This window comes from Phaethon aethereus (genome assembly GCF_964289735.1).
Source record: "Phaethon aethereus genome assembly, chromosome: 5".
NCBI classification, from domain to species: Eukaryota; Metazoa; Chordata; class Aves; order Phaethontiformes; family Phaethontidae; genus Phaethon; species Phaethon aethereus.
The window spans coordinates 8,056,694-8,075,390 of NC_138579.1; the positions used below are offsets into that span (position 1 = coordinate 8,056,694).

The 18,697-nt window shown below is 45.5% G+C and overlaps 1 protein-coding gene across 1 annotated transcript in view; it reads left to right on the forward strand.

Annotated features, from left to right (window-relative positions):
• Nucleotides 1-18,697, forward strand: part of PRKCH (protein kinase C eta) — a gene marked incomplete at its 3' end in the record, with an annotated part of 125,649 nt that overhangs the window by 25,800 nt on the left and 81,152 nt on the right. Inside the window, exon 2 of the mRNA XM_082000667.1 lies at nt 3,145-3,208. Coding sequence (XP_081856793.1) covers nt 3,145-3,208 — 64 coding nt within the window. The remainder of the gene's footprint in view (nt 1-3,144; nt 3,209-18,697) is intronic.

Sequence of the window (18,697 nt, forward strand, 5' to 3'; positions counted from 1 at the left end):
GGCGTGTTCCATGTATCTGGGAGTTGATCTCAAGATACTGCGTTGGCTGCTACTTAGCTGGTCAAATTTCATCTTTAAAGGAGATCAGAGCAGGTCCAAAAGCCAGACTTTTACCAGTGGTCTATTAATTTTAATTATTTAATTTCATTGTGTCTTATCTTTTGTTGTTGCTGTTGCTATCAATTTAAGACCAGAGAAACTCTTGAGACTGTCTGGTTTAACCTCTTGTATAGGACAAGATTTCACTATTGGTCCTGCATCCAGTGGGGCGTTGGTGTGCCAAAGTTCCAGCATGCCAGGAGCTGCTGAGGCTTCAGTCCTCATTTTGGAGCCTTTCACCTGTAATTTTTCATTAGATCCTGCTAACATGTGCCACGAGAAGATCTTGAGTGTAGCTAGATCCTCTTTACTGAGTGCTCTTGAACTGTCATACAATATGAACATGGCTGCTTAGTCAGTGTAGGGGATTTGACTGGTCTTTAATCTTGGAGTCTGGAGGGGAGAGAGATTGTTTTATAACTCTCATAAATCTCCTCCTAATACTTTCAGCATTATTTTGTTTCTGTTTTGTAAGACTATGCTACCCTGGGCAGAGGAATCGTATTTGCAGTGATGGAGAACAAGGTGTGTCAACAGTTTGGACCAATTTTTGTTTGTGCCTTGTGTTGAAGGTGGATGATGTTTTTGTTGCATCTCCTGGTCTCAGCCCAGCTGCTTGTGTCTTGACAAGCCTTTGCTTTTAAGACTACACAAGGAGTGCAGGATTTGCTCTGTATCCTGCTGGAGACCATGTATGTCAGAAGAAGGGAGGAAGAATCCTCTTTGTGAATGTGAAAGCAGGAGCCTAACGTATTGCTGTGTATGGAGGCTGGCAGAAAAATGATAAGCGCTGAAGAATAATTTTCGAAACCTAAGTAAGTAAGGATTTTCCCATAAAATCTGAATTCTTGATATCCCATAAATCAGTTTGGGTGACTGTGTGTGTGTATATATATATATACACACACACAGATATTATATATTTTTGAAAGAAACATTTGTTTACAAAGCTGCATATCTCTCCAGTGAACTGAAATTTAGGCAAAAAATGGAGTTGAAGTTTATTTGCGGAATGCCTTCCATGTTAACGGAGTCAGAGGGCTTTAAACACAGCTTCATAATGCCAGTGTAGTAAGCAGCCCAAGCAAACACCAAAATTAATATTAAGTCAAAGCTAAATATTTAATTTAAATTTTCCCAGTGAGATTGATTTGGGATGGTTGGGGTTTTTTTTAGTGGGGAAAAAAAGTGTCCATAAAATCAACATTTTGATAGGATTTTCCCAAACAGTTCTTGCTTCCCTGTTTGTATCCCATTGATAGAGATATGTCACTTCTGGACTGTAGCTGGAGTTGTGTGAATAGGATGTTCTGTCATCCTTTCTCTGAAAATATTTGCTCATCCTAATAAATTCCTAGTAGTTTAAAAAGAGTTTCTTTACTTCTGCAACAAATTAGAGGCTAGGGAAATGTAAGGTGGTGGTGTGTGTTGTCTCTGCTTCCCCCTCACTTACCCCAGAAGATTGTTTTTGCTTGGCTTGTGTTAGTGAAGCTGCAGTTAGCACCCCGGGAGTGGAGGTGCCAGCAGAAAGCACTGCTAATACCCTAACACTGCGGAGTGAGCCCGGCTTGGACACCTTCTTCCCCCACTTACAGCCCCGCAAATGCTTATTATCCATTTGTAATGTGGCTGTTTGGCTCCTCCATTAGACAGAGTTTAGCTTTCCCTTTTACCTGTATCTCAATATTACTCCCTTAAAAGAACCGGTTGGTGCATGGCAGGGCTTTTGCAAACCGTGGGCAAATGTTGGCTGGATTAGTAGTGGTCCCTACACTGTTGCTCTGGGTGCTTAGGGGTATGGTAGGGGTTTATTCGAATGATGTGATAAGTGTTAACACTGGAGAGGAATCAAAGTGTTAGCAGGATACATCGTGTGTTACCTGAGCAAGAAGAGGGAGCCTGGGCTCATCATCCTTTTGTGCAGCACCAGGAAATATTTTTCTGCTCTGCAGTGTGCACACCAAGGTGTTTTAAATTCTGGGCACCTCCATGATGAAACGCGGTGCTGCTGATAATTAAGATTTGCTCCTGTTTCTGCCAGACCAAGGAAAGGTGGCTGTACAAGAGCAGAGAGGGTTTGAACGATCATGTTTAGTCATTCCTCCAGAAAGCTCTAATTTCAGAATTTCTGTTCTGCATGGAGTATCGATACCCACAAGGTGTGAAGCTGCTCCTTTGCTAATTTTAACCTTGCCATTTGGGGTTGTATGGGCGGTGCTTTGTTTTTTGGTGTATATTTTTGGATTTGTGTTTGTGGTTTTTTTTTTTAAAGTGAGATTTCTGTGTGACATCCTGACTCAAACTTCAGGGATCCTTTGCTGTGATTTTTTGCTAAAAACTAGATGGTGAACCACAAAAACAAAAGCAAGACTTTAACTAAAAATGTAACTGAAAAATCTACTCACCAAAAAATAAATACCTTCTTTCAAGGACAGGTTGACTGACATGGATTGAGTCTTTGATCCCTAAAGTTATATTCTGTGTCTCTCTCTAATTTAGATTAAATGACAGCAAGTCCTTAGGTAACAGCACTAACAGTTTCCTACTTCCTGTGGTTTAAGGTGAAAAGGTGATTTATGTAAGAAATCAGCGTTTACCCCAGCACGGATGGTATTTTGAGAGACTAAAACAATTTCAATGGGATAAGATATAATAGGGAGGAACTATCCATATAATTCACTAAACAGGTATGCATGGATCTTTTCGGAGAGTTGTGTGTGTTTAATGTTACTCCTGCTTCATTTATCTGACAAATTGGAAGACTTTACAATTTTTTTTTCTTTAATTTATATTTCCTGTAGCAAGGTTGAGATTGTTCAGCACTTCTAGAAAAAAGAAGGAATCAAGTTCCTTATTTTTCATGGAGCCCTGAATGTTGAACAATTTGAGTCATGGACGCTTGTTTTTTTTATAACATTAAGGGTGTGCATGAGAATATAGAGAGCTTCAAATATTATCAAATGTTGGCAAGATTTACCATGCAAAATCCTGAGAAGAGTCTTTGCCTTGAAGAACAATATTCTAATGTTTCCTTCACTTTTTCAGGTGGATTTGGAGCCAGAAGGCAAAGTGTTTGTCATCATAACTCTTACAGGCAGCTTCACTGAAGGTAAGGGAGTTATTTCGGCTTGTTTCCATTAAGAGCTGGACTCTGGTGTATACTTTTGCCATCAGTTACCAAGCAGTACATAAGTGGATGGCGTTCTTCACACGGGCCATGTGCTGCTGTGTGCCGGAGATTTCTTGAGCAATGGGGGAAACCTGGAAGGAGCTGTTTGTAACAGGTCACGCTGTGTGTTCCCTCCGCTCTGCGATGGGTCTGATCTCGGACCCAGGGAGCCGATTCGTGCTTGATCTGGTTTACTTATCTTAAGTTGCCCTTCAAATGGATTGTTTTTGTCGCCTGTACTTTTCACCTGGGTGCCTCTTGAAGGGCAAGCTAAGGAGCATGTAGATCATGTTTAATATAGAACATTTTAAAAACATCTGGGTGATTTTTATTCCATAACGATTCCCATCTACTTCACATGCATTTCTCTTTCCAGAGTTCACTTTGCACAGGAAACTTAAAAGTTTTTTAGTGCAACAACTGCCCTGAAAAAGTATCTGGGCCATTTTTTTTTTCTGTAACTGTCTTTTATAGTGTGATGTTTTTAATTTCCCTGTTGTTTACTGTGATACTAGCTATGAGTGTGGATGTGAGCTCTGCTGGAGGAACCCAGGAAATCTGGGATGAGGCTCAGAAAAAGGTTATTTTCTTCAGACCTACACCATGGTTCTTATCTCTTTTAGCTGCAGCCTCAAACTGCATTTTTTGGCGGGCGTTTTCTGTACAGAAGGCAAGAATCGAGTCAGGATCTGCTCCGCTGTTACCTGCAGCCTGGGAGAGCTGGATTTTTAATGCTTTCTCTTGTTCTGCCCCAGAAACTGATTGCTTGGCAGGAAGGCTGTGCTGCAGCATGGGCAGCCCACCTGCTGTGCTGTGTCTTGGACGTGAGGAGGGTGCACGCTGGAGGAGTGCTTGCTTCAGGGTTTACAAGGGAGCTCTGCTCTCCTGCCTAGCAGTTGCCCTAGCTCACACCTCGTGCTGGGTGCCCAGGCCTGTCAATGCCCCTGCCTTTGTTTTTCAAATGCAGGTTGGAATGCAAGCTTGTGTTTTATTTGGATGTTTTTGGGAAGCTGTCTCATGCTAGCTGAGCTGGCAGCCTGATGTGTGCTGGGACCCGGGCAGCTGCTTGGTGGTGAGCTGCTGCATCAGAGGAGCTGGTGAAGCTTTTTGTTTTCTTTGGGTGGTTTACACCCCGGGAGTGCTCTGCTCCTGGCAGGGTAGTTGTGGCCTTTTAAAGTATTTGAGCCCAATCCGGTTTGTAATCAGCTGAGCCACACCTGAGGGCCCAGCAAGGGTTTGCAGGCAGACGGTGTCCTCCTCCCCAGCAGCACCCCTAGCCCCGTGGCGTGGAAGCAGCAGGAGGGTTTGCAGACATCCTTCCCCGTGTGCAGCTGGGGCTGCTCTTACTCCTAGGGACTGTGGGCAGGGTGTAATGCTGCCTGCAGGAGGTATGTGGGGAGGGGGACACGAACAGAAAGCCTGTCTGGCTTTGACTCCTAAGGAAATGCGTGGTCTTGGAGTGATGGAGAAGACGAGGAGTATCACACCTTGGCACTGCAGCAGGGCAGAGGACCAGAATTCACTTTTCCAGTGAAGTTCACTTTCCACATAAAGCTGGGCAGGCCACATAGCATCACTGCAACTTTCAGTTCTTTATCTGTCAAGTAGCAACGCATGTTTTACCCTGCCCAGCTGTTAACTCTGGGGTCTGGGGACTGTGCCCACGTTTATCCATGCGTAAATGTTAACAGATCATTTACCCTTTCTCCTCTAGGGAGATGCTCCCTACAACTGTGCTTTGACAGTGAGACATGAAGATTACTTTTTCAAGTTAATTTGGGAATAGCTTTCTGTTTGTAACCAGAGAACAGGGAGAATACAAAGGTGTGCTAGGGATTTGTGGGGGACTTTTTTGCAGGTCGAAGGCAAGGGCAATTAGGCAGCAATAGGGGTGAAAAGGACTCTAGAAATAGGCTTTAATTGCCTGTGATAGAACTGATAATGGAGAGAGGGGTGTATGGAGATCAAGAAACTAGAGGGCTTTTACTGACCAGCACGCCAGAGTGTCACTCTTAGCCATTTAAAGCAGAGTTGAGCAGGGATGGTGGGCTTCAGCGCAAGTCTAAAGTGTGGTTCAAACTCATGCTGGTGGCTAAGCTATTAACACATGTTGCTAACAAGGTCTCAGAGACGACAGATGGAGAACTCAAGTGTTTATACCACTGCTGCTTTCCAAGGAAAATGGGAAACGTTGGAAATGGTTTATTTCTCTTTCCTCTGTCATTATTGAGGATGTGTGGACTTACAGAACAGGAAGATCAAAGGCGGCTCTTGGGGCTTTTCTTGACTGGGTAGTCCCATGTGTGGTCACGTTTGGAGTTTCCAAGAATAGACATAGTCCAGGGCAAGCCTGAGTGCAGATACTGACTTCTCCCAATCGTTGGATAGTGGAGGCATCCATCAGAGAGGGAGTTTCCTTCTGAAAAATGGTGACCTCTCCTTCATAACATCATCTTTTATTCTACTTTTTTCTCTCATTTTTTTCCTGGAAATGTGAAGGTTCAGAATTGTATTTGAAACTTAAGATTTTGGAAGGAAGACTGAGAATAACTCACAACTTGAAACGCAAAAAGGGGCTTCCCACTTGTTTACCCTAATCTGGAGGGCAGCCGCTACTGCATCCTCACTGCTAGTTATGGCTAACATGTCAGAGACTGCTCGAAGCCTGTGTGTGTCTGTGGGTACACAGAAAACCCAACGTTAGTTTGCATTAGACTCCATCAGGGTAGAGCATAGACCCATGTGGAGTTTCAGGCGATATGATGTTTAGTACTTTTGATTGTTTTCTTGTGACTTACAAGTGGTTAAGTGTGTAACTTGATGCGTTTCCTCCTCTGAAAAGCATCTAGAAATGGTGATGTGGTGCTGCAAAAAAAAGACAGACTCTGGCAGGTAAGAAGAGCAACATGGCAGTGTCTGTAGACTGACTCTTCAAGCCACCCACAAGCTTTTTTAGCAGCTCTTGCCTCACTGCTCTCAGTAGACAGTGGGGACAAAAGGATAATGTAGTGGAGTCGGTCTGAACTATGGGGAGCATCTTCCCTTGAAAAACTTCTGAGAGCTCCACTAAGCAAAGGTTGGAGGGTCAGTGCCTACTGTTGATCCTCATGCTGCCAACATGTGATTTATCTCCAAGAAGATTTATGCCAAGCTACTTGTTTTGTTTATGGAAGTAGCCAAATTCAGGGTCTCAGTCACCATTGGCTAACTCCAGTAAAGTAAAAGCCCAGAAAGTGGCTAAGGAGAGAGGGGAGGAAGGGAAGAAGGAAAAAAACCCCCAAATGCAAAAACCAAGCAAACAAAGAAGCCTGAGTTGTTAGGTCCACCTGAGACTGAATTATTTTGTTGTCCTACAAAGCTTGCCCAGTATAGACAGTCCTGGTGGTGTTGGCAGCATATACTTTCTTTAGCTTTAGGAGTGGTTGGTTGTTTTGTTTTGTTTTGTTTTTTTGTTTGATCAAATGTTCTTTTGACCAAAAGTTTAATTTGGTTCTGCTTCACCTACGGTGGGGATGGAGAAGGGTGGCGCTCCTGCGAGGGGTGCAGCATGTCCAACAGAAGCATTCGTGTACCGTCAGGATGAGGGCAGTATAGAAAACATACAGCTGGAAGGAGGTTAGTCCTTTGTAGGTTCCCATATGGCTCTTCTGTCCATCAGTGTTAATCTGCTGTTTTGAGGCAGGGAAATACGCCTGCTTCATGTATTAAAAATATATGTAATTTTTTCAGGAAGAGAAAGGAATGCAGCAATAGGAAACAAGGGAGGCCTAGTGAAATTATCCCTGCCTATCTTTATCTTCTCTGATGGATGTATTTGTTGCTGCTAAGCTATATCTGATTATATTAACTCCCCTCATTCAGCTGATGTTTCCTGTGTAAAGCAACCAGTGAAAAATTAAAATGAAAATCTCCTTACCTTGGGAGGAGATTACCTCTCCAAGCATGACCGTGTTTCTGCTGGCTGTGCTGGGTCTCGGTGGCCCTGGCACCCGGCTGGTGGGGAGGGAAGCACCCTCTCCTCCAGCCATCTCCCTTGTTGACCCAAGAGCTGTTTCACTCCAGGCTCTTTTATAGAGAAGGTGAGGACTGACTTCTGCCTGCCAGACTTCAGGCATTGTATAGGGATTGGTTTCCCCCCGACACCACCTTCCCTGAAACGAATTTATTTACTCTTTCCTGGATTTTCTGTATTTCACCCTACCTGATAATAGGACTTTTTTTTCAAGTCATCAAGATTTATGATTTCTTTTAAAATTTCCTTAGTCTTTTTATTCTTGATATTAATTCTCACACACCCCCCCCCCATGGTGTCTTTAACATTTCTTACCTCTGTTTGCCCCTCTTTCTGTCTCCTTGCCCCTTTCTCTCTTAGAAAAATGAACGTGCCTTCTCCAAGAGGTATGTCTTTGCTTGGGCGTGCCTCATCCATGGATGTGAGGCATGTTGTCAGCTGAGGAGCTGGGGATGGATGTGGGGTGCAGGCTCCTGTGTGTGGGACCAAGCAAGGCAGACCAAAGCTGTCAGAAGGCAGTTCAGCTCTCCCCAGCCCTGGGGACCAGAGGAGCTGTGGTTTAGCTGAACCCTTAGTGTCCTGCCTCCTTCCCTGCCTGTGAATGACCCATGTGTGTGCCAGGAGCTCTGAGATAATCCACAAGGCCTCAACTCTGTTTTAAACCTCTTTTAAAGAAAAAATTCTGCTTTATTGCTCTCTAAAACAGGTAGTGATGTGTAGGGTATAAAGTTTCCTAATGTTGTTCCTCTTCTCTAACCTTGGTCATAACCATTTCCAGGTGAACAGCTTCCAAGTAGAGTGGTGTTCCTCACCACTCCTGGAAGGCTCCTGGAAGGCACCTGGGAGCACCCTGTCAGGAAGACACCATTGACTGAGGCTGCTGCGGTTTCTCCAGCACGGTGTGCCCAAGTACCGTTTCTCTGTGCTCTCCCAGGGTGTCATCTAGATCCCACTGGCTCTGGCTGAGGGTGACCTTGTGCCTCTGAGGAGACTCAATCTTTAGGGCTTGTGCGGCTCATAGCAAGTGACTCTAATGCTGTTGGGGTGCCCCATCGGGTGTTGCACAGTCAGTGGCATGAATTCAGACCTGCTCTCCACTACTTGTCTCTCTTTGCTACTGAATACTGGTTTCAGCTGTGGAAGGGAAAGCCATGAAGTAGTTTCTTCTTGGGCAGGGGGTGATTGATTTGAAATAAAAAGCCTTGCAAAACTGTTCCTGCTGTTGGTGCTTTGGGACACCTGTGAGAAGTTAGTAGAGATACTCAAGAGGAGGTGATTGTGCATGGTGAGGGTGTTTCACTGCAGCGAGGTCAGGCTGGACAGCAAAAGGCCTCAGTTAGGTGCCTGAAGGACAGCATGAACTTGTGTCCCTTGCAATGCTGGAGTCCCAGAGCAAGCTGAGTCCCCTCGCAGCTTTGCCTGCAAGACGTGTTGCTGTGCCCTCAGTTTGCCACTTCTCTCGCTATTTGCTCTTTTTAATTTTGAGCAAAGCTGATGAAATTAATATAAATTATTTGACTGAATTAATGAATGAAGCAAGCCCTGTAGAAAATAAAGTGCTTCTATTTTAGTGCTTCAAACTCTTGCAATTTGCCTTTTTTTCTTTTTTACATTGTCACTCAAAATGATAATTCTGGCTTGAAGTTCAGTTTTAGTTTCATCGTTGGGAGGTAAGTAATGATTGTTTCTTTTCTTTCAGTGTCAGGAAAGACAAAGACAAATTTGAGTTCTGGGCAAGAAATAGAATGAGAATATTGAAAAGCCAAGTGACTTGGTAGAGCAGATAAAGCACCCATTGCTAAATATTTAATGTTGGTAGGCTTTGCAGCAGCAAGGAAGCCTCAACCTGCCTCTAGAGCAAGAAATGCTTCTTTATTTTGCAGCTGTCACATCATGTGTTTGGGATGGTTTGTTCTCAAGCACCAAGACTCTTAGTCTTTTGCTGTAGTTTTTCTTAGATTATGTTTTTTCTAATGTGAATTGTTTTTTTTCTTAAGACATAGCATTTCCTCAGACAGGCACCAGTGGAGATCTGAGCCTTAAAGTCTCAAATTTATATATAAGCTTTGTGCTAAGAAGATCCTTGTTCTGTACTGTAATGTAGCTCCTCATCCCCACAAAACTACTATTTGTGGATACGTTATTAGGTTCTTGCACAAGAGCAAGAAAAAAGATGTTTACTGGCCCCCTGCAAACTGCAATAATGACTGTTTTCAGCCTGTTTTTTATGATAAAGGAAATGATTATTGGAAACTGGAACCAGGGATGAAAAATGCCCTGTTCTCATCCCCTGGCTACAGTGGAGCCACTCTTCTGTTTTGGGTTACTAGCCCAAGCAGGAGAAATTTAAGGCATGTGGTAGGCACTGTCCAGAGAACCTCCTGATCTGAATAGGCAATAATCAGTGCAGAATAGGATAAAGAAAGTTTTGCTGTCTTCCGTTTGCAGTCTGAGAACATGGAAGAATATCTAGCCCAAAGTCTTAGGTGGCACACAGCAGCAGGAGACATGTTTTTCTATACCCCTGTATTTTTTCCAATGCCTACACTTTTCCAGTGCTTTACTCTTGTCACATATTATGTGGATGCTGCAGGCAAGGGATTTCCAGATGCACTCCATGTTAGTTCAAATCTGCATTTCCAGGTGGAAATAGGTCAGAACAATGTTGAGTCTCATGGGGGAGAAAATACATCCTGGAGAAAATTGAGTCTTTGCAGAGACCGGGAACATAATCCACAGATGCTGTGCATCTCTGTGTGGGAGGCACGTGAACTTCACTGGATCCCCAGCATTGCTGGAAGATATCAATCAGGTTAAAAAATAAAAGGCAATTCCAGGTGCTGATTTTGAAGACCTGACCAGGTATTGCTCTCCGGGAGGTCAGGCTCTGCAACCCTGCACTCCCAACAGAGATGTGGCAGCCAAGGCAATGGGAACAACAGTGACTCCATTCTTGTTATGAAGCCTCTGTGAGTGAAGCACAAGGATGTTAAAGCTTCTCAGTAACACTGAAGATCTCGGGAGAGAATTTCGAAGTCAGAGAGAACCTCCTGGAGATCTTTTTCACAGGGAGGAGCGTTTGGGCTTTCAGAGAAATGTCCTTTGGGCTACGAGTTGCCATTAGGAGAAGGGGCTGTACTGCATCTTCCGGAGTGCTGCCTTTCACTTGCTTTGTTCAAGCTGACAGTGACATGAGAAGGGGTCACTATAATGAGAGACAGCCAGCCTTGAAAGATGGACAAAGTGGATGAACTTGGGGATAGTGAATAATTATTACTGTTTACAGTGGGAAGATAGTGTGAGCAATTTTTATTTTTTTAGTGAAGCCTTCAAAAATTTACATACTGCATTTCACGTTTAAATATTGCCGAGAGAACCTAAGTATTTTTGCACCCTGGCACTCTTATGTCTCACATATGCCTCTGCTCTGTTGGTGTTTTTTTTGGGGGGGTAGGGGAGAAGAAAAGGCAAGTTTGGTAAATTCTGGATTTTCACAGGAAAAAAGGATTTCAACAAGGGAAAACAAACCAACCTGTTTATTCCAGATTGCTGGAAGATCTAGGCCCTGAGAAATGAAGTGGTTTGCTCAGTGTTATGGAGGGACTCTAATGCAAAGCCAGGAGGTGAACAGCACTCCATCCTGTTGCATATCCACAAGACCACCTTTATTTCTTGGAATATGATCCATTTGAGCTCCACAGCTATTGCAGCATGTCTAATGCTGAGAAGTTTTCAGCGTAATTCATGACTTGCCAAGATCTGCCAACTGCTTAGACATCCAGACACTGTAAAAATGCAACAAACAGTGATATCAGGGTTAACTTTACTTCCTCAGCCGGCTGTGTTTTGTCTGGGCTCTGAAACCTAGATATAAATATGCAAGCTTGCAATCTGCTCTGGGATTTCAGTGTTCCTGGCTGTAATGAGGAACGGAGAGATTTTTGCTTTGTTTTAATGTGATTCGTGGAAGAAGTGACGGTGGTTCCCAGAGGAGCTTAAATCTATCTACTTGGCCTTGGAGGACAGCGCTGCGCTGGAGCCGGTGTTTGTGCTGCAGCGAAGCAGGGTGGCAAATGTGGGCTGAAAGGAGCAGAGCACGAAGCCGTTGGAGGTGGGGACTGTGATCCCGTGGTGGGGATGATGACAGCAGCCCTGTCCCTTGCTGCTGCACCCTGCACTGGGGGATGCTGTTTCATGGCCATCTCCCTCCACACCCATTGCGGTCAAGGGCACCTGGATGATGTCGTAGACTGGGATGTGGGGGGGGGGGGGCATGCCACATGTGCCAGCACAGCTCATGGCTGCACCTCAACTTCCCTAGACCACAATTTGTGAGGTACCTGGCTGATGAAATAGGTGAGCAGCTATCCAAAAGCTCCAGTAGTTTACCTAGGTTTGCCTTGTAAATCTGAAACTGGAGAAAAAAAATACCAACAAAACCACATCTTTATTTTTCTTTTTAACCCTCACTTCCACCAACTCCTAAATTAGGCTGTGCCCCATTTAATGTCCAGGTCTGTCAATGCTGGCTGCTGGAGGAGACTCTTAATTTAGGTGGTACCACCACAGGCAAGGGTTTTGCATGTGTCTGGCAGCCTATTCTGTCAGGCATCCAGCAGTCCCTGCCCCCTGGCTGCTGTATGGGGCACTGCTGGACTCAGTGCATGAGTGGATCTGCTGGGCCTGCTGGCATGGAAGGATACGCAAGGTACCAAGATGCTGTTGTGCTGCAGTGCTTGATTACCTCAATTTACCTGGAAGGTATTCATGCATCGTTAGTGCTTGTGAGGGGCAGGGTTCCCTCTGGCCCTGCAGACACAAGGAGGACCAGCAGCATCCGTCTGCTGCGTGTTGTGGATGTTGTGGTAGTCAGCTCCCACACCTCACTGGAGTGGGGCAAAATTTCGTTGATAGCCAGACAGAGTGGGGTCTTCAGCCTTAGGCGAGCTGGCACAGAACTGTAGGAAGCAGAGCTTGTCTTCTAGTGGTGCCTTCGGAGGCAGTTCCTCATGCTTGCAATGTATACACCCCTGTTTTGGGTTGTTTGAGTGTGCCCAGCATAAAATGCTGTTTCCTGCTCGTCAGTGCTAGCTGAAAAAGTTTTCTTTTTATTTTTCTGGAGTGCTTCGGCTGAAATCATTCAGTTTTCCAGAATGAGATGCTGAATCAAAATACAGCTTTGAGCAAAGAGATCCTGACGTTGTTTTGCCAGGGTGACCTCAAGCTTGGCAGGAGGAGAGGGTGGGAGGGCTGAGAGCCTCTGCTGACTGCCTTCTGCTGTCTTTGGGAAAATCTACCCATTTGTGGTCTTCTGGGAGAAACTGCATGAGATCAGCAGGGCTTTGAGGGCTGTGGATACCACCTGCACTGCACAGGTGACTGTTCCTCCTGGCAGTGCTGACACAGCTGGCCATTGCAGATACAGGATTGAAGTAGTTTCATAATTGAGGGTAAATCTGTCTGTCTGAAAAGGATGCTCTTGGGTTTCCCTTGGGCTGGCCTTGTGTGGGACCAGTTCTGCACTGGCTGGCTGGACTGGGGAGCTGAGCAAATCTGGAGCAGGGGTGTGGGTTGGTTTTGGGCCAGATCTATCCTCTGGTTGATCTCGGCGCTGTTGCGGGGTGCTGTGGTGCCAGGAGGTCTGGCTGAGCAGGTGTCCTGCTTTCTGTGACCCATCTGGTGGGACACAGGGCAAGGACAGTGAATGGTGGAAACACTGGGAAAAGTTACTTGAAGAAGGAATAGAGTCATAAGAGTCTGGAAGAAGAACAGAGAAGAAATACAAGGAGAAATAGAAGGAAGTGGGAGACTGTGCTGGGGAGTGGTGATGGGTGGGTCTGGGCAGGAGCTGTAAGAAAGAAGAAGCTTAAAGAAGTTCAAAGGGTTAAAGAAGGTGGGAAGTGGAGAATATGGACAGATGCGTGGTAGAGGAGCTGCGGAGGACAAGGAAAAGCTGCAGTAGAAGAAGTTGTGACCAGCAAAGCCCATTTCTTGCTAGAATCTGGAACGAAGTTTTTAATCCCAGGATCTCAGCTCTTTTCTGCCGTCTAGCTGTCAGACTTGCTAAGCAAGTGTGTCCATACGTTGCTAGTACTGCATCTGCACAGCAGAGCATCGTCCCCTTTAGTCAAGTATTCCCTGGTAGTGCTACCCTCTCTCCCTGGACCTGTGTGTCTGAGACCACAGCTGTGCTCGTGGATCAGGAGCGTGGAGGGAGAAGGCTGCTCCAGTTCTAGTGGATGAACTTATTTCAAATGGCAGTTTTCTGTGTTTAGAAAACTTAGGAAATCATCTTAAAAACAGAAACATTTTCATTTGAAGGATATCACTAATGTTAGAAAATCAGGAAATGCTGAATTTTTGTGTCTAAAATTTGTCCATCCTGTATGTTCATGATACAGGCTTGCAGATCACACTTGCAGATCAGCAAGAACAAAGGCAGAAAGATACTTCTTCTTCAGCCTGCCCAGCTCAGAGTGCTTTAGTGGATGAGGAATCTGGGGCCTCAGTCTGGTCCTACATATGTTTTTACCTGAATTGTCTTTGGTCCTGTATTTCACTTGTGAATGTGAGGTAAGGTAAGAAAAACAAATCCTTCAGAGAAAGGCTCCAATGTTGCATCCAGGAGGGCTGACGATAACTTGCACACGAGGACTGTAACACACCTTAGCCGTAGAGGCACCCTGTGTCCCATGCGGTAGGCATGCCGGGCTGAGTCCAGTGGCACACGCGGCTTCGGGCTGTGCTGTAAGGAGTGCAGAGCCTGATGCCAGGGACACACAGCGTGCAGAAGGCACAACGAAGTCTGGCTGATTTTCCTCCCAGATTGCTTTCACACCCCATATCGTGCCAACACAGCTGTCTGTGGGGTGCACAGCAAACCAGATCTGGGAATTGATCCGACTGGAAAATGACTATGTGGAAGGGAGTGCTGGAAGGAAAACAGGGTGCCGTTTGGGGGAAGAAATGCTTAAATTGGTGTAAGGGCGGTTGTGAGCATCAACTGCAGTCTGGCTTTCATCTTGTGTCATTTGAGCCTAAAAAAAATTCCCTCCCCATGTGTTCCTTCTCCATTAAGGCACCGGGGGAAAAAAGTTGAAAGGAGGTGCAGATTTAGGTGTCTCTCACAAGCTGTTGGAGAAAGCGACTTTCTTCCCACTCAACCACCTCAGCTTGTTCATTAATTGAGAGGAGTGAGATGGGAGAGCCTACGGGGAGGCAGAATATGTACTTATTAGTGCTGCTTTTACACCTGGTGGAAAGGGCCCCCTATTTGCAAGAATAAAATTGGTTGGTGGTGCTGGTGGTCATTATGGAGCTGGTGAAACTGGCAGGGTCCTTCCCCCTCTCTACGTACAAAGAGATCCTGAGCAAAAGCAAGCAACATCCCCTCCATGTGGCACCCAGAGTTTTTAAAGCTGTATTTGTATGGATATGGTACATCTGCTTTTCCAATCTCAGAAATGGAGAAATATGTATTGCAGCGTGAAAACTCTGTTGGGGAGGAGGTGGGGAAGGGGAATAGATCAAGTTTAGCTGTGTTAGCTGAATGGGAAGCTGTCGGGGACAGCTGTGTTTTCCGAATGTGCCGCTCCTCCTGGCCTGCAGCCCTTGGGAAATCCCTCTGGGAAATAATAATAATTTGCCGGCACTAGGAGGGGTGCAGTGCATGGCAGAGCAGTAATGGTCCGTGCCATCTGTGGAAGTATTTTAGGATGGACTGCACAACGAAGCCAAGTGCGATTGCTAGCCTGAGCGCTTGAGCACCGAGTATCCCTTGCCACATTACCGAGGTGGGGACTGTCTTGATGAGAAGAGGTGCTGCCTTTTGGCAGGTGTCTTCATGATAGCAATAAGCTTGGAATACAAGAGGCTGAATTTATTTTTTTCATCAGATGCTTTGCTGCGGCAGTGTCTTGCTTAGCCCATGGTGTGTGGGAATCTGTGTGGGAGAGCGACATGGTAAACAACCTGCTTTTTAAGGCTGTTGCAATTAGAGAACTTATTAGCAGGCTGCCACATGGAAATCTTAAGAGTACCGGGGATCGGCCGTGTAATCAGAGCTGAGTATGTGGCTGGACCACTTGGGCTAGGTCTGTGTGACTGCTGGGTGACCAGTCGACCAGGAGAATCCAGGTGTTGCAGGGTGGTGATTCAGGTGTTGGTCATCCTCCCGGGTGAGCACAAGGCCAGTGCACCTCCAGGGACTGGGGAAAGGCTGAAGGCTGAGGCATCGCACGACAGCAGTTGGAGGCCCCGACAGCAGAAAAAGGGGAGTGTTTAACTTGTCCTACTTAATTAGTGATCGCAATTAATTTGTTCCTGACTAGATTCCAGCTGTGCTTTGGGTTACAATTTGCTTTCCCACTGAGAGGTGCGGTGCCCCTGGTGAGGAAGGTTTGAGGTTTTGTCCTAGGGACGGCTGCCATGTTGAGGAATGTGGTTGCCATTTGTGGAATTGCTGCAAAACTTTGGGTCCCTCTGGACACAAGCTGCTTGATACTCTCATTTCAATTGGCTTTCTGTTGATCCTGGTTTCTTTGTGTGTTTTGTCTCCTGTTACATGAAGAATATCTTCCTGGTCCTGCTTCTTTGAGGCAGATGTTAAGCCTGTCTCTGGCAAATTGCACTGCCTAAACATAAAGGTGTGAATTTTAAGCAGATTTAGTTGAATGTAAAGCCTTGTGTGGACACTCATGTTTTAATACTAAAGCGTCCGATTTTAGTTCTGAAGCTGGCCACATAGCCCAAAAGAAGGATGGCCCCAGAGTATCTACTTAAAAATAGCTTTAAGCTGCATCTGGTTAAAAATAGGTTTAACTTGGAACCTGTGCTTCCCTGTGTGGGTAGGGCCTCCTAATAGCATGTTGTGATACCTACTACAGAGCCACCTACGAGTATGTGAGTTGCTGATGATTACAACACGCACAAGCCCCGAGGCGTTGGGAGCAGGGGAAGGTTCAGGATCTCCCTCCTGTTTGCCAAGCCTGCCAATTCTGCTTTTCTCAAAGATTTTTCACAGGTGCTGGTAGCTTTGACCTATAAATGCTGTCACTCCATTAGTATTACTTCTGCTCTGTAGCCAGTGTAGTTTGAAATTGTGTAAAACTTAGTGTGCAGAGGGCTTCTGATGCATGAATTAATCATGGAAAAGATCAAAGTTGCTTTGTTAGTTTTATTTTCCTGTTTTTAATTAATAATGTATTTAAATGGTTTCCTTCCCTAATAAATCACATCTCAACATTTTTCTCTTGAGTTGAATAGGTGGGAAGGACTAACAGGAGGTTTTACAATGGAAATTCACTTGCCTAAGCACAAGGAAATAATAATGTTTATAATTGGTGAGGGGAGGAGGGAGAGGAATCAGTTTGTTAAGGCTTTAATGAGCAATGCAGTAAGAAGTACGAGGTACTAGTATTATTTGCACATCTTAAGGTAAGGAGGAACATCATCCACATCTTATGACAAAATGGAGACTGCAAGCAGATGTGCTGTTCTGCCTGCAGCTGAGGAGGTGAGGTGGCTATTACTGCCTGTTTCTCACTGTTGGTGTAGGTCAACTGAAATTTTTAATAATAGGGATTTTCTTTTTTTCCCCCTGTTGCCTGCTCTTACCCCAGATCAATGTGGCAGGAGTGGGTTATGGAGCAGTTGCAGATGGAGTCGTGCCGGCAGGTGTGAGGAGGGACCAGTGGAGCTGGGGTGCGGGTGTTTTCACCTAGCTCTACTGCTGCTGGAAGACCATGTTTGCTGGCAGACGGAGGGAAGCATGTATCTGTTATCACGCTGGGTATGACCTGACTAATTTACCTTGCTTTTCCAAACCGCATGGGTATTTTTTGCCTCCTGCAGGTACGAGCTGGCCTTCCAGTTACAGTACCTATCTGGGGCTCCAAAGGGCTCAGCTCAGTGCTCAGGTTTCTCCTGTCTCCCTCAAGTCCTTCCTCTAATTTAAAATGAAATCCTTCTCTCCTGGCATTTCCTCTGTGCAAGCTGAGACAGTTCTTCTCAGCTATTATCACCCCAGTCTGGTCCCTCTTGCAAACAGAAATATCATGAGGTTACCATCTCCAAACAAATGCAAAAACTTGCAGAGATGGAATGATAAAATGGAGCGCAGGTAAAACCTTTTTTTCTCTTGGCAGAGAGACAAGCACAGGGTGAAAAACGAGGCTGTCCCCTTCCTTCTCTCACAGTGGTGTGGCTGTAAAGAGAAGGGAGAGGGAAGTGTAAAGCAGTGGCTGTCACCTGAAAACACATCCTCCGCGGCCGCCAGCAGCTTTTCTGCAGCCGGTGGCCTGGAAAGCACAAATGGGTGGGCACACAATGATCTTCATTTGACAACCTGGTCTCTTATGGCGTGCGCTTGCTCATATTTGCTGAAGTCTTTTGTTATCCTCCGTATCCCATTTGTTCAGTTCATTGTTACTGACTACAGAAATGAATGGAAAGGCTTTTCCATTCATATTTTTTCAGCCTTGCACAACATGCTGCAGTGCCTTGCTTTATAGCTGTCAGCATCCTCAAGCAGACTTCTAAAGACGTTTTGACAGAAATAACTTGTAAAAGCAGACGTAGAGAATAAATAATATTTTTGAGCTACCCTATGCATGTCTGAAAAACTGTGGCAGTCATGATTAAAACTATGCAAAATAACCTGTATGGTATTCATAACTGGTCGGTAGACTCAAAGAGGCAGCAGAATACTTGTTTTAAGAGTTTCTCAAGCTGCCTTCTTCCTCCTCCCTCATGTTCTCACAGACTTTATGCAAACAGATAAAAAGCAGCTATTCCTCCTTCAGCCCCAGCACTAGGCTCTACCCTCTGCTTTGCAGCCCTCTCCCCTCCTGCATATGTGGATGGCTCCCAGCAGCCACGTACTGGTCACTCCAGCTCTGCAGAGCTGTCCTGCTGTCCCTGCCACTGCTACATCGAAGAGCAAGAGACTGTGAGTGAAGAAAACTGAACCCCCCAAAAGGTCCTGGACCCCAGTTCCACACCTATGAGGTTAGCAGTGATGGATAGAGCAGAGCTGCAGCTGGTAAGCCTGGGAAATGTGGAGACGTGTCCTCTCAGCTTTATTATCTCACCTACTGGTGCCACCAGAGCTTTGGTGTCATTGTGTAATTGTAGAAATAAGCCTATGATGGACTTTTGTAGCAATAGCTGATCACTGTCATGCTCACTCATAGTGTGTGAACTTCATTGATCCTGTTCTCACTGCTGCCACACTGAAGCCTCATCGTTCAGCCTCCGTACTCAAATGCTGCTAATCACAGAGCCAAGATGAATTTATGTCCTAGACCTGGCAGGAAAACAAGAATGATCTACCCTACTTCAGCACTCGGACAAGCAACACAGTGCAAAGTTCTGTGTGATTCGATGCAGAGACGATTACATGCCTTTGCTCCAAGACT